This window comes from Helicoverpa zea, chromosome 1 (assembly GCF_022581195.2).
Source record: "Helicoverpa zea isolate HzStark_Cry1AcR chromosome 1, ilHelZeax1.1, whole genome shotgun sequence".
NCBI lineage: Eukaryota > Metazoa > Arthropoda > Insecta > Lepidoptera > Noctuidae > Helicoverpa > Helicoverpa zea.
Genome location: NC_061452.1, coordinates 10162684 through 10176877, shown reverse-complemented (window position 1 = coordinate 10176877; position 14194 = coordinate 10162684). Strand labels below are relative to the sequence as shown.

Sequence of the window (14194 nt, the reverse complement as noted above, 5' to 3'; positions counted from 1 at the left end):
CGCGGGCGAAAGCTAGTAGTAAATAAAATCCAGGTGCCCCATTTCAAAAATTAATTATATTTAAATGAAATTAACAAACTGAATTAAATCGTCACAAGCTAAAAATATGTTGCATTAAATGCTATGTTGATTTTTTTGTGTTAAAACATCTCCAACTCAATCGAAATGTATGTAAACTAAACAAATCAATAAAAACAACAGCTGAGTAAACACGAGCAGTGGTTCCTTCAGTTGGCACATTCAAATGTCCTCATCTACTGAGTCTGCCAGGACACGTGTTGGATGCCAGCTTCAGGGTAATTCCGTTGAATGTTGTCCAAGTTTAGGGTAATTTGACATTAATTTCAGGTGTCTTTCTTTTCACTATCGTTAACAGATTTGGTTGGCGGCTGTGTGTCTTTCTCCTTCGCGAGACGCTGTTTACTAAACTTGCCCATGCCTGGCTGGTAGATTACGAGGCTCGGACGATCCTGATGAGAATAAAGATAATTAGTATTTTTCAAAAATATAAAACAACTTCTCGAAAAAAAATCAAGCATGTTCCTTACCTTATTCCTAATTCTCCTTTCAGTACGTCGATCTCCACTTTCACTCTTCTCTTTTTCCTCTGAACCCTCTCTGTCTGTTGATTTACTTCTGTCATCAAGAGAGTTCTGCCTCTTCAACACCATGTCGTCCTTGACCGGCAGCTCCCCTGACTCCAAACTGTTTCTCCTCATCTTTGACACACCAACAGATGAGTTCTTAGTGATTGCTTCGTCATTAGAATCTTTACTACTATCATTTAGCTTAACTTTCTTATCCATACCCTCAATGATTTTAGTTAAGTCATCAGTCTTTACGTGCGGCAGTTGAGTAAATGGTTTGATATCGTCGTGGTTTATCGACTTCACTTTGCTGTCAGATGACATGATTTTATTTATAGCTGATTGTTTGTCCGATTTCCCAAATTCATTTTTGATTCTCTCTTTTCTAGTGTCACTGTACTTTTTACTCTTTTGCTCACGAAGTGGGTCTTTATACTTCTCCCGTTTATCCTTTTTGTACCCCTTGTCAGAATCGTCGCCTTGATCATCGTCTCTGATAGGCCCGTCCTTTTTATCAGTCTCAAGTTTCTTCTTCTTGTCACTTAAAACATTAACCCCAGTTTTCCTCTGGTCTCTAAATGATTTAGATTCAAAAACAGATCCATCTTTGCTATCAGACTTCACCTGGTCATCTCGTGCGTCACTCGCCTTCTCCTTTTCCCATTCCCTGGATTTAATTTTCTTAACCTCACCCTCTCCAATTTCTTCTTCCTGAAATGACAAGATATTAAAGTAAGGATAAATCAATATGTCACAAATCTTAATTTTCTCTCTAGATGTTTGGTTATAATGAAAATCTTATAAATGAACTGATCTAAGTATACTGTAGTGTTGAGTTTTAAAGAAAACTCTCAAATTGACTTGTATAATACATAATGACCTGACTAAAACTAGGTCTATAAGTATACTTAAAATGAGACTTACATTTATGGAATCTGAATTTTATGAAATCAAATGCATAACAAATTACAATCAATCACTAGTACAGACTATAAACGACCAAAGAGCTACGGCAACAATATCAAATTTTCAAACAATTATAGATTTCAATAAAATACTGGGAACCTTAAAACAAGTGTCACCACCACTTTTCTGGCTACCCTCTTGTGATTCTTTTTTATCACAGAATTTACCCGATGTTAACGTAAATGTGTTGTGGGTTTTTGTAGACAGAGCGGGGAAGTGACTGTCCCAATCAGAGTCTGTACTGATAAACTCGTCAGAACCATGACTACTTTTCAATTCAGATTTAGTAACACCACATTTCACTTTGCTTTTATGATATATTCTTTGTTCTCCATACCAAAAGCTGTGATTGTTGTACTTATTATCATAGTAATCTGTGTTGTCATTAAAGTTCTCATCTTCCGATATATCACCAGGTCTCTAAAGAAATAATAAAATAAAGTATTCAGATAGTAAACTAATATTTAAAAGAAATCAAGAGACCTAATATTCATATGATGCAGGATTTTCATCTCTATGCAATTCAGCTCTGAATTATCCTGTCCATTCAATTTGTAGTTCCGTGACTGACAATATGTTAATTTACCTTAATGGGGTTTTCTTTGGTTTTCCTTTCAATTCTCATTTTCCTCTTGTCATTCTCCCTCCTGCGGCGCTCGTCTCGCCCCCTCTTATCTTGTTTGCGAGCGGCCAGGTATTCAAGCAAAGGAGTGGATTGTACCTTCTTGTCATTTGCTGAAAATAATAAGTAAAATCATATTATAACTAACATTCATTATACCTTCATTAGCTTCATAGCTTCATTGAAAACAAAGAGAATATGTATACCAAAGTTAAGAATTAAGAGTTTACTGGCTGATCTATAATTATAATACTTGGGAAACATTAAATAATGTCGGGATAAATAATGTCGGGACACCTTTTTCACACACGGTCGGTTAGCCCCATGGTAAGTTATTAATTAACTTGTGTTATGGGTGCTAACACAACTGATAAACTACATATAGCTACATATATACATATTTATAAATACATATTGTAACACCCAGACCACGGCCAACAAGCATGCTCATCACACAAATGTCGACCGAACCGGGAATCGAACCCGGGACCTCAGGTTCGGTGGTCTGGCATGATGACCATTGCGCCATCGAGGTCGTCGAAATTATTTGGTACTATTTTATAATTTTTGTTGTTCTGTGAGAATACTTTGCAAAGCTTACTAGATATAGAATTTGTCTTTCATTTTTAATTCTTTGAAATATAATTAATAGAACAATACTCAAATAGTTACCATCATTAACAGGATAAGAATACTCAAGCTTGGGTTGATTTTCAGTGTCCGGGTCCTTTTTGAGACCTTCAACAAAGTCTTGATAGATTGGGTCGGACTCTATGGTGGCACACTTTGGATCTTTCTTCTTTTTCTTCTTAGGTATTCTCTGGAACGGTGCATATTCCACTATTCCCACATATTCCACACCTGTAACATCATATTTGGCCAATTTTAATTTCTCTGCAGTTTTAATAAAAAATCTGTAATACAATGGAGGTAAGCAGTTTCGTACAAAAATATTGGAATTATAATCAAAATAGTAAGTAGTAAATGTTTGTGTAATCCACAGGATAGAAACTTGTTTGTAATGTAAGCAAACTTTCTCTTTTTATTACTTTTCAACTTAAGTATAAATAATGAGATAAAAATGATCTACAATAACTCACTTGGCCAACATTTGCTATGTAAAGGGGAAACCAATAAATACCTCAACAACTGAGTCAATAACATGCAAACTTGTTTATAATAACAATTCACATTTACAATCAATGTGAATATCCTTACCTTTTTCATCAAGAAACACATATCCATCAAATTTATCTCTAAACAAGTAAATATCGTCAACGTTAACAAAGTTTATGTAAGCTCTGGAATATAGGTTATTGCCAAGCGAAGGATCTGGCTTGGCAAAATAGAAATGGTCATGTTCAGGTATTGGTGAAACCTGCTCCAAGAATGCTTCCTCAGTCATAGTAGGCGGCAGACGCCGAAGAATTATCTGAAACAAGGATACACTACATCAAATTCCTTTGTAATAAACGATTGTATTTACAGACAACAATTTCCAATGTAAGCAAATAGTCACTTTGGTCAGCGGCCGTTGGGTTTTTGTTTTCTTGTCCTTGTTCTTATTAATAAATGTTTTACTGCCCGAATCTGACTGTGACTCTTTAGCATCTTGATCTTCAGTCATTATACAATTTAATTGATTAAATCCCTCAACTTTTTAGGCAATCGCTCAACATTATCAAAAAACCGTGTGTCGTGTGTAATTTTTTTGACATTTACTTGGTAGTGGGTAGTTTCAATGTTTTTAATTGCTGTCAAATTTGAAGCACAGGTATTTCTTCATTCAGTCTATACATAGTTTAGTCGATTCATATACATAAAGAACCAAGAATAATAGCACTTTCTGTTAGGAATTTATAGTCTATGACATTTAAAAAATGTAGGGTTGTTAGTCTATGAAAAAGAATGACTGTGGTGTGAATTGTCATGATGTAAAAACTAGTGAGAACAATGTTATAATTCCTAACAAAATGTGATTGTATTTCTTTAACTATTAATAAAGACTTTCAAGAATACCAGAAGTTTGAATACCTACAATAGGTTATGGGCCCAGAACGCCCGAGAAGAAAAAATTAAAAACCGGGATTGGGTAATGAAAAACCCAACATAAAAAACAAGTGAAAAAAAAAACTAAAAAACAGTAATAACAAGGAAGAAAATAAAAAACGGTGAAAAACTAAAAAATGGAAAAACCTGAGATAATACAGATAGAAAAATTAAAAGATGCGGAAACATTTTTATTGTGGAAATTTGAATTCAATATACACTTAAAAGCGGCAAATCTTGCAAAAACAATTGCACAAACAAAAGAAGATGACAAGAAAAGTGACTTCAGTATCAAAGATGCTCAGGTGCAAAGAATTATCATAAGCAGTATTGATAAGAAACTAAAAGGTCACATAATTAATTGTAACAGTGCACGTGAAATGTACGTAAAATTATGTGAAATATTCGAAGGTTCTGAGCAAAGAAACAAAGATGCATTATTACAAGAGTTTTTCACATATAAGAAACAAGAGAGTCAATCGCTTTCCCAATTAATAAGTGAAATAGAAAATTTACAATTTCGTATAAGTCAGCTAGGAACAAAAATAGATGATGAAATGGTCATATCCAAAATACTAAGCTGTTTACCAAATAATTTAAACTATTTTATAACTTCTTGGGAATGCATGGCAGACGATAAGAAAACCCTTCAAAATTTAACAAACAGACTTCTGGCTGAAGAAAATCGAATGTTGAAAGCAAAAGAAAGTGACAAGCAGCTAGCATTTCAAGCTACATCTTCATCTACATCAAAGAAAAAGTTTAATGCAATAAAATGTTTCAAATGTAACAAAACAGGGCACATGAAGAAAGACTGTAGAGCCTGTAGTATCTGCAAAAGGGACAACCATGAAGATAAAGACTGTAAGTTTAAAAATAAACAGTGCTCAATCTGTAAAAAAATTAATCACAGAGAAGAAAATTGTTTTTTCAAAAATAAGAATAAGAATGAGAATGAAGAAAAAAGTAACAAAAGAATAGAAAAGGCATTTTTTACAAACGGTGAAATTCAAGAACCAAAACTGAAAGAATTTGTTGTAGACTCTGGGTGTACTGCACACATGACCAAAAATGTAGACATACTAAAATTTTTTGAATGCAAACCATCATCTGTTTTGACTGCAAATGAAGAAACAATAGAGGTGAAAGGGACTGGTAAAGTCATTGGAAAAAAATGTACTCTTAATAATACCCTGCTTGTTCCTGACTTATCACAAAATTTATTATCGGTTAATGCAGTTACAAACAATCAAGGAGTGGTTATATTTACCAAAGATAATGTAAAAATATATAAGGAGTCAGAATTAATATTAACAGGAAAAAAAGAAAACGGTTTATATAAAATTAATTTGGATGATAATAATATGCAAGAAAAAACACTGTTAATGAAAGAAAATGGCACTGCCTTAGAATGGCATCAAAGACTTGGACATCCAGGAAAGAAAATACTAGATATATTACCAGATGTGGCAGATGGAATAAAAATAAATGGATTAAGGCAAATAGACGAATGTGAAATCTGTACACAAGCTAAACAAACAAGACTTCCATTTAACACAGTAAGAAACAGAGCCAGTAGACCACTTCAATTATTACATACTGATGTATGTGGACCGTTCGAAAACAAAACGTATGATGGCTATAGTTATGTTTTAACCGTCATGGATGATTATACTCATTTTACAAAAATATACTTGCTTAAATATAAAAATGAAGTTAAAGAAAATTTAAAACATTATATAGAAGAAACAGAAAGAGAGAGAACAGAAAAGGTATCTACCATAAGATGCGATAATGGAGGTGAATACACAAGCAATGATTTTAAAAAATGGTGTACTGAAAAGGGAATAAAACTAGATTATACAGTACCATACTCACCACAACTAAATGGTAAAGCAGAAAGACTAAATCGAACATTATTAGATAAAACCAGAGCATTACTATTTGATTCAGGGTTAGATAAAGAAATGTGGGGTGAAGCTGTATACTGTTCTACTTATATTATAAATAGATTACCAAGTGAATCTTTGAAGAATAAGACACCTTATGAGATGTGGCATGGTAAAAGGCCTAATATATCTAATATATGCAAGTTTGGTTCAATAGTATATGCTAAACAATTACATTCGAATATTAAGAAACTAGATCCAAGAAGCAAAAAGTTAATCATGATTGGATATACTAATAATGGATATAGATTGTGGAATAAAGAAGAAAGAAGAATTGAAATAGCAAGGGATATTGTTATAATTAATAATAATAAGAAAATTGGAGAAAAATATGAAGAAACAGGAAGTTCGGTGATAACAGAAATAATACCAGGTAATAATGAAGAAGAAATAAATCAAGAAGAAGAAAGTGATGACAGTTATTATGAAATAGAAGAGTTAGAACAACAAAGTAATGTAATAGAAGATAACATCCCAGATATTATTGATGAAGTAGAAAATGATAAAAATAAAGAAAGTAATACTGCAGAGATAGAAACTATAGAAACTATAAATACAAAACGACAACGGAAAAAACCAGCTTACCTGCAAGATTATGTATTACTTACGTATGATGAAGTCATGAAGTCTGCTGAAAAGAATAATTGGGAGAAGGCCATAAATTCGGAGAAGGAATCATTGGAAAGTAACAATACATGGGAAATAGTTGATGTAGGAAGAGCAAAAGGACACAAGATATTGTCAAGTAAATGGGTATTTTGTATAAAAGAAAATGGTACTTACAAAGCAAGACTTGTAGCAAGAGGCTTCGAACAGCAAAGCATTGACTATCAAGAAATATATAGTCCAGTAGTAAGTCAATCAGCAATAAAATCATTAATAGCAATTGCTGCTTCAAAGGAATATGAAATGATAACTTTTGATGTGAAAACAGCATTTTTGTATGGCGAGTTAAAGGAAGACATATTTATGTATATTCCTGAAGGATATGAAAGACAGCCTAATAAAATTTGTCATTTAAAGAAAGGACTATATGGGCTAAAACAGGCACCAATGACATGGAATAAAAGATTTACAGAAACTTTAAGGAAACTTGGACTGAGAGCTTCAAAGTCGGATCAGTGTGTGTTTTTTAATGAAGACAAAACTATAATATTGGCTATATATGTTGATGACGGTTTGGCCATATCAAAAGACAAGGAAAAGTTATTACAGATCTTGCATCAATTGGAAAAAGAATTTATCTTAAAAACATATGAACAACCTCAAAACTATATAGGTTTTGAAATAAAAAGATCAGAACAAGGCATTTTGTTGCATCAGCAGAATTATACAGAAAAATTACTTAGAAAATATAATATGTATGATTCCAAAGCTGCAGATACTCCATGCATTGTGGGAAAGGAAAATGAATCTAAGGTGGCTACGTCAAATTTCCCATACAGAGAACTAGTTGGTGGATTATTGTATTTGTCAACCAGGTCAAGACCAGATATCAGTCAAGCTGTGAATGAAGCAAGTAAAAAGGTAGAAAATCCATCAAGGCAAGACATATTAGCAGTAAAGAAGGTGTTGAAGTACTTGAATGGAACGAGAGATAAAGGGATTTTGTATAATGCTGGGAAAGATATTACAAGATTACATGCATATTGTGACTCAGATTATGCAGGTTGTACAGAGACCAGACGAAGTACAACAGGGTTCATAATAATGTTGGCAGGTGGACCTATAGCTTGGTGCTCCAAAAGACAGCCGATAGTAAGTCTATCGTCAACTGAAGCGGAATATATAGCAGCAGCAGATTGCGTTAAAGAGTGTTTATACTTAAAGACTTTTATAAGTGAATTAATTGGTAGCAGTATTAAGATTAGTTTGAATATTGATAACCAGAGTGCTATCCAATTGATTAAAACAGGTTCATTCAGCAAGAGATCTAAACATATAGATGTGAGATTTTATTTTATACACGAAAATTATAAGAAAGGATATTTAGATGTTATATATTGTCCTACAAATTATCAGATAGCGGATATGTTGACGAAACCACTATATAAAGAAAAATTTAAATTTCATTGCGATAAAGTTGTTGTGTAAATTGAGAGTTATAATTAGAAGTGTTTAAGTTAATGTTTTGAAAACTTGTTTAAGTTAATGTTTTGAAAACTGATGTGTTTCTGAAGTAATTATAAGGTATTTTTAATTTATGTTCATATATTAAAAATAGGAGAAGGTGTTAGGAATTTATAGTCTATGACATTTAAAAAATGTAGGGTTGTTAGTCTATGAAAAAGAATGACTGTGGTGTGAATTGTCATGATGTAAAAACTAGTGAGAACAATGTTATAATTCCTAACAAAATGTGATTGTATTTCTTTAACTATTAATAAAGACTTTCAAGAATACCAGAAGTTTGAATACCTACAATACTTTCACATTAGCGCATTTTCAACTAGGTTTTTACGAGCGACAACGTTTAGTAAGCAAGCAAATCATCGACAGCTACAAGGCGCCCCAGCTGGAACCGTGCAACAGACTTTTTCCGCTCGGAACATGTTGCGCACGACAAATGCTTCGTATTTGAGCGTATTGTTTTAATGTTGATCAAAACTTACTGGTCATTTTGAGTATGTGATTTTGGACAAACACATTCATGGACATTCACATTCACACTGAAAAGCAAGGAATAGAAATCCATTAGATTTTTTTTTTATGTACATTTTAGGAAATAGAAAACAAAATGTGATGCATAAAGGACCATCAGCATGGTGTTAAGGAGTGTCCCTGCTGATGGCCCCTTAATTTAATATTCTATCCATAGTAGTATAAGGCACGATTTTATTAGGTACTAAAGAGTACATAGGTACCTATGTCAAAGAGTAAAGCTTGGGTTTCCTAGGAAAGCGGTGCCGTCATATAGCGGCCGTCATATTACGGACGCAAATAGACGGTCGTCTTTACGGTGATGACATGTGGAAAGTTCCACGGCCGTTTTAACACACCGTCATAAACTTTTTGTTAGTTGTATCATACTTACTAACCTGTTTTATTTAATACTTCTCAAATTTCACGACACCAATTCTGTTTTAGTTGACTTTTTCTATAATCTTTACTTTTTAAATTATATATTGCTTCGTGGTTACGAACGAAATCTATTAAAATTTCGCCGTCCTCGCTGCTCCAAGAGTTGTAACTAATTTTTGACGTTGTTCCGAAAAAAAAAACTCAAATACGTATTAAAAAAGCTTCACCGCTTTCAATAAAACGTTCACCAAACTATCTGACACCGTCAAGACGGCCGTCATGCAAATGGCGGCACCGCTTTTTGAAGTTACGGCGTCAGTTACCGCTCTCTAGGAAACCGTCCCATTTTTTTTACATAGACAACGTTCTGGTGACGTCATTCACCGCTGTATTACGGCCGCTATATGACGGCACCGCTTTCCTAGGAAACCAAAGCTTAAGAAGACAAAATAAATAGAGATACCTACCACCCCCGGCTGATGTGACTATTGTTGATAGGGATTTTCTACTCGTTTTGAGCTACACAGTCAAACAACACCAAGAATATTTTTACTCTAGGGAGGGAGGACAACACTATAATATATGTCAAAATAAGAAATTTGACTCGTTGAGGTTATGTTTGTGCTGTGCGATCCGCAAATTTAGATTACTTAAAATAAATAGGCTGCATATAAATTATTTACTAAAGTAATCATGCTACCCACAACAAGACTATCGAGACAATTATGGAGAGCAAATTTTGCTATAAGTTCACGAACATTTTGCGTCCCCCCTGAAAATAAAGGCGAAAAAGACATTTCGGGTACTGACCCCGCTGCTATTAAAGTTAGCGGTTTCGCTAAAGCCTTTGAAAAACAATCACAGATACTAGACACTGAGGACAAGGAGCAAAATTTTACATTTGCTTCACTACTCCGAAATTCAAAATTAATGGACGTAAGTTAGCCTTGTCTTTCTTGCCGGATTATAAGTAGTCTATATGTTATTCTGATGTGTGACCAAAATACTGTGAAGTTCATCAGTTTGATGTTTACCATCAACCCCCGAGTGTTCGTCTAGGTAAGACTGGTGTCAGACTTTATTGCTTCTGACTACCCATAGCAACTGCGACGGTTAAATGTTAAATGACATGTGGGACCCACAGTTTAACATGTCTGAACCTCAGTCATTAGTCTCCAAGATATACTTAAAAATTACATAAGTTGCTGTAATAATCTATAGACAGACATATGCTGCGAGCAAGTTTGTTACCCTACTTTTGCCTCCCAGTAAAAACATAAGAAGTGGTGAAGGGTGGGCATTTTGGGGGTTGGCTTTTGTAAATGTTGATGTTCAAAATTTTATTTTTTTGCACTTTTGGCTTGCAAGTTTAAACTAATAATCTGTATTTTTCTTTTCAGCTCGGCGATCCCACCAACAAAGTGGTAATAGGTAAAATATTCCATGTGGTAGAAGATGACTTGTACATTGACTTTGGTTGGAAGTTCCACTGCGTGTGCACTCGGCCAACACTCAGGGGTGATGAATATGTACGAGGAGCCAGAGTAAGAATACAGATCAAGGACTTGGAACTGTCTTCACGGTTCCTCGGCTCGTCCACAGATCTAACTCTTTTGGAAGCAGATTGCAGGCTCCTAGGAGTAATATCAACTCCGGTGAGAGCTTCTGCTATTAGTGAAAAGTAATGTTATTTAGTATGTAGTTTGTAGTGTTAAAATCAATACATTTTGTTGCATAAATATGGTTGTTTTATCAGTTTCTGTATGTCACCGTAAGATTACAAACATCGTTAGATTACAATCTATCTCGAGAGATTGTAAACTGTCGAATTATTGTGAACCGTAACATCTGATCGCAATTTAACGTATAATTTTTTGCTATATTATAATCTATCAATGTAAAGCGGTCAAATTGTCAACTGGCGTAGAACGGAATGCATCTTGCGCGCTGATAGAACGTAATGTGCCCCCGCCGCTCCGGCATTCGCCATTTTGTTTGTTCATTTCGTTTGTTGTCGATTGTGTAAACAACTGTGTTTTCGTGATTATAAATTGATTTCCTGTTGAAAATAACTTATATCTTTAGAATTAGTTATATAAAAGTGTTGAGGATGTAAAATTTATCTGTGATTAACCAAAGAAAAGCAGTTTGAAAACGGTTACTTTGTCCTCTAATACAAATTAAAATAACGTTACAAAGGACCATGGGCAAAAATGTATGAAGCCTGGGCTCACCCACCAACAGAGATGAGACCAATTTGAATATACTTGTAAAGCACTAAATATAAAGATTTAAACTCATTTTTGCGAAGAATCCATGGGGTTATTTTGCTATAAATATTTTTCTCCGACCATAAATAAACTAATATTCTGCAAAAAGTAGTGCTGTTATGGCAGTGTAGGTTTTGTTATTGAACACCTTTATCTAGTTTTAGTTCCAGGTTTAATGTATACATAAAAAATAAAACAACTGCTAACAGTTAAAATTATTTTTGTTAACATTTCAATCAATACCAATAATAATGTCGTCTAAATATCCTGCCGGTGGATTAAATTGTGTGTGCCTGCCTAACCCTAGATAGGTACCATATTATTGAAATGATATGAGCACAACTTCCTACTGTGCGTCTACCTGTTAGACACGAGCAGTAAGGGTCATGGCACAGTATAGCGGCACCGCAACAGCACGGCGTGGACAGTCCGTGGACGATTTCTTCTTTGTGCTAAAGATGGAGTCTCCTGATGTCTCCTATGGATGTTCCTGAGTTTATACGCCACCGACTTCTATGCCGATGCACCTAAGAATAGTTTTTTTTTGCTTTTCAGTGTTTTTGGGAGTCGGTTTTATTTTTTTGTAAAAAGTTTTTTATTTTTGGCTTTTCAGTGACAAGCATAGTTGTCACTATTCGCATTTGTGGAAAGTTCTCATCAATACGAATAATATACGCCCAAACACGAGGTAGTTTACATATTCAGTTGTCGAGTTCCCTCGACCTTCTCCGGTCTCCATCATCAGGTCAGCTCCAAACCTTCACTGTTGCATAGTGTTATCAAACGTACACCTCATTGTCAAGTTTTTAACCTATGCACGCCTACAATTTTCGAAAGTTGCCCTCGATTTCTCAGGGTTTTCATCATCAGATCCTGACCTGGTGATGAAGGTGGTCCCATAATCCTATCATAATCAAATCCTGCGAATTAGATTTTATGTCATGAACAACCAAGCGCACTACGACTCCTAACAATTCTTTTTCTACAAAACCTGTTTAGGTGCATATCTTTTTTTTGCCATGGAATTGAAGGTAGTGCCCATAGTAACAATTTTAGTACAAACAAAAACCTTCACAACGGCATATGCTATAACTCTGTTGGACAATGAGCCCAATTTGACTCATGGTCCTTTCAGTCTTAGAAAAAACATTTGACATTTTATATAAAAATCACTCTTATAAAAATACAGTTAGGTATTTTGTCTTCAAATACAAACTAATATTTAAAAATAAAATAAAAGCCTCTTATGTAAAAAAGGTAATTACGGGAACTCCATGGGAACAGAACGGCTGGTCGTGATTGGTCGATCTTACAAAAAGACTGACCAATCAGGGAGAGCTTTCGGACAGTTGACAATTTGACAATTTCTCATCGATAGATTATAATATAGCGAAAAATAATGCGTTAAATTGCAATCAGATGTTACGGTTCACAATAATTCGACAGTTTACAATCTCTCGAGATAGATTGTAATCTAACGATGTTTGTAATCTTACGGTGACATGTACATTGTACACCTATGTTTTCCTATCTTTATCAGAGGCTACTGTGGTAAATTTGTGACAAGCTTTTCTTAGCATATTGACTTCATTCAGCGGCGGCCCTAGCCATTGCGAGGCTACGTGCGGCAGGTCTATGCGAGGCCCTTTGTCCTACGTGAAAAGTATGTGTTGCGAAAGTAAGCTTGTGTTTTGATTTAGCTAAACGTCATGTTTGAGGAGAAATGCTCAAGTTAAACAAATTAATAAAATTTAATTACTACAGTTTATATTTAAAGAATCACAAAATTAACAAATATTAAAATGATCTGATGCTTGCGACTTCTCTTAAGACTAAAATCTTTAATTAAAGCAGAATAATGGAATGTATGTGCAACGTCATTTTCGATCGAAGAATAGCAAGGGCTGAAAGGCGATCTTGTGTCATCGAATTCCTTAAACATGTTTTAATAATTTTAAGCCTCGAAAAACTGCTTTTTCGATATGAATATTTTATTATTCGAATTCTCAAGACTATTTCGGTAGTGGGATAAATTTCAGTAAAATTATTTTCTAATATATATTTCAGCACCGAGATAATATTCAGCTCTTCGTATAACTGATTCAGGGCCGTCTCTAGCTCATGTAGCGTTCGGGTGCAATCATGACAAAAGCGCCCCCTATGTATTGAAAGATTGTGACTTGAGTAGTTCGAACGTCGTAAATAAGAAGGTTCATACGGAAACTAGGAGTTGTTTTCTTGTTAATAAAAGGACTTAAAAGCGGCGCTACCGTCTAGGTTCAGTTAAAAAAGGATCGATGAAAAAATAAATCAAGTAAAATTTTAACTTTGGGTCACTAAAGCACCTAAACTTGTATAATAAACAACAGTGCAAGGTGAAGTCGCGAGCGTAGCGAGCGCGAAAATTTTGAGGTTTGGGTCACTGAAACACCTAAACTTGTATAAGAAACAGCAGCGGAAGGTGAAGCCGCGAGCGTAGCGAGCGCGAAAATTTTGATGTTTGGGTCACTGAAACACCTAAACTTGTACAACAAACAGCAGTGGAAGGTGAAGCCGCGAGCGTAGCGAGCGCGAAAATTTTGAGGTTTGGGTCACTGAAACACTTAAACTTGTATAAGAAACAACAGTGGAAGGTGAAGTCGCGAGCGTAGCGAGCGCGAAAATAGTAGTTTTGGGACATAAAACTACTCTAATCAAGTTAGAAGGAAAGGTACTGCAAAGTGAACAGTC

The 14194-nt window shown here is 34.6% G+C and overlaps 2 protein-coding genes across 3 annotated transcripts; one reads left to right on the top strand and one right to left on the bottom strand.

The window, feature by feature from the left end:
* Positions 1-36: 36 nt before the first annotated feature.
* Positions 37-3907, bottom strand: LOC124629936 (regulator of nonsense transcripts 3B). Of its 2 annotated transcripts, none has more exons than XM_047163617.1 (6): positions 3695-3907; positions 3394-3607; positions 2848-3036; positions 2140-2288; positions 549-1298; positions 37-470 (listed from the first exon to the last, which is right to left on the bottom strand). In XM_047163617.1, exons 1-6 carry the CDS (start codon positions 3800-3802, stop codon positions 345-347), a joined length of 1536 nt encoding a protein of 511 aa, XP_047019573.1. In that variant the 5' UTR covers positions 3803-3907; the 3' UTR covers positions 37-344. The 2 variants fall into 2 exon arrangements, with proteins under 2 accessions (XP_047019573.1, XP_047019579.1); XM_047163623.1 differs by having other exon boundaries at positions 3394-3623; positions 3695-3835.
* A 5698-nt stretch (positions 3908-9605) lies between these two features.
* LOC124634223 (28S ribosomal protein S28, mitochondrial) lies at positions 9606-10933 on the top strand. The gene is made up of 2 exons (XM_047169674.1): positions 9606-10130; positions 10595-10933. The coding sequence occupies exons 1-2, from the start codon at positions 9888-9890 to the stop codon at positions 10877-10879; spliced, it is 528 nt and encodes a 175-aa protein (XP_047025630.1). The 5' UTR covers positions 9606-9887; the 3' UTR covers positions 10880-10933.
* The last annotated feature ends 3261 nt before the right edge of the window (positions 10934-14194 follow it).

Excerpts from the sequence above, each read along its gene's own strand:
- LOC124629936 (XM_047163617.1), bottom strand. The coding sequence starts at position 3,802 with ATGACTGAAGATCAAGATGCTAAAGAGTCACAGTCAGATTCGGGCAGT. Across the intron at positions 3,608-3,694 it reads CCCAACGGCCGCTGACCAAA|ATAATTCTTCGGCGTCTGCC; the intron begins GTGACTATTTGC and ends TCCTTGTTTCAG. Across the intron at positions 1,299-2,139 it reads CCAAAGAAAACCCCATTAAG|GAAGAAGAAATTGGAGAGGG; the intron begins GTAAATTAACAT and ends TTGTCATTTCAG.
- LOC124634223 (XM_047169674.1), top strand. The coding sequence starts at position 9,888 with ATGCTACCCACAACAAGACTATCGAGACAATTATGGAGAGCAAATTTT. Across the intron at positions 10,131-10,594 it reads GAAATTCAAAATTAATGGAC|CTCGGCGATCCCACCAACAA; the intron begins GTAAGTTAGCCT and ends TTTTCTTTTCAG.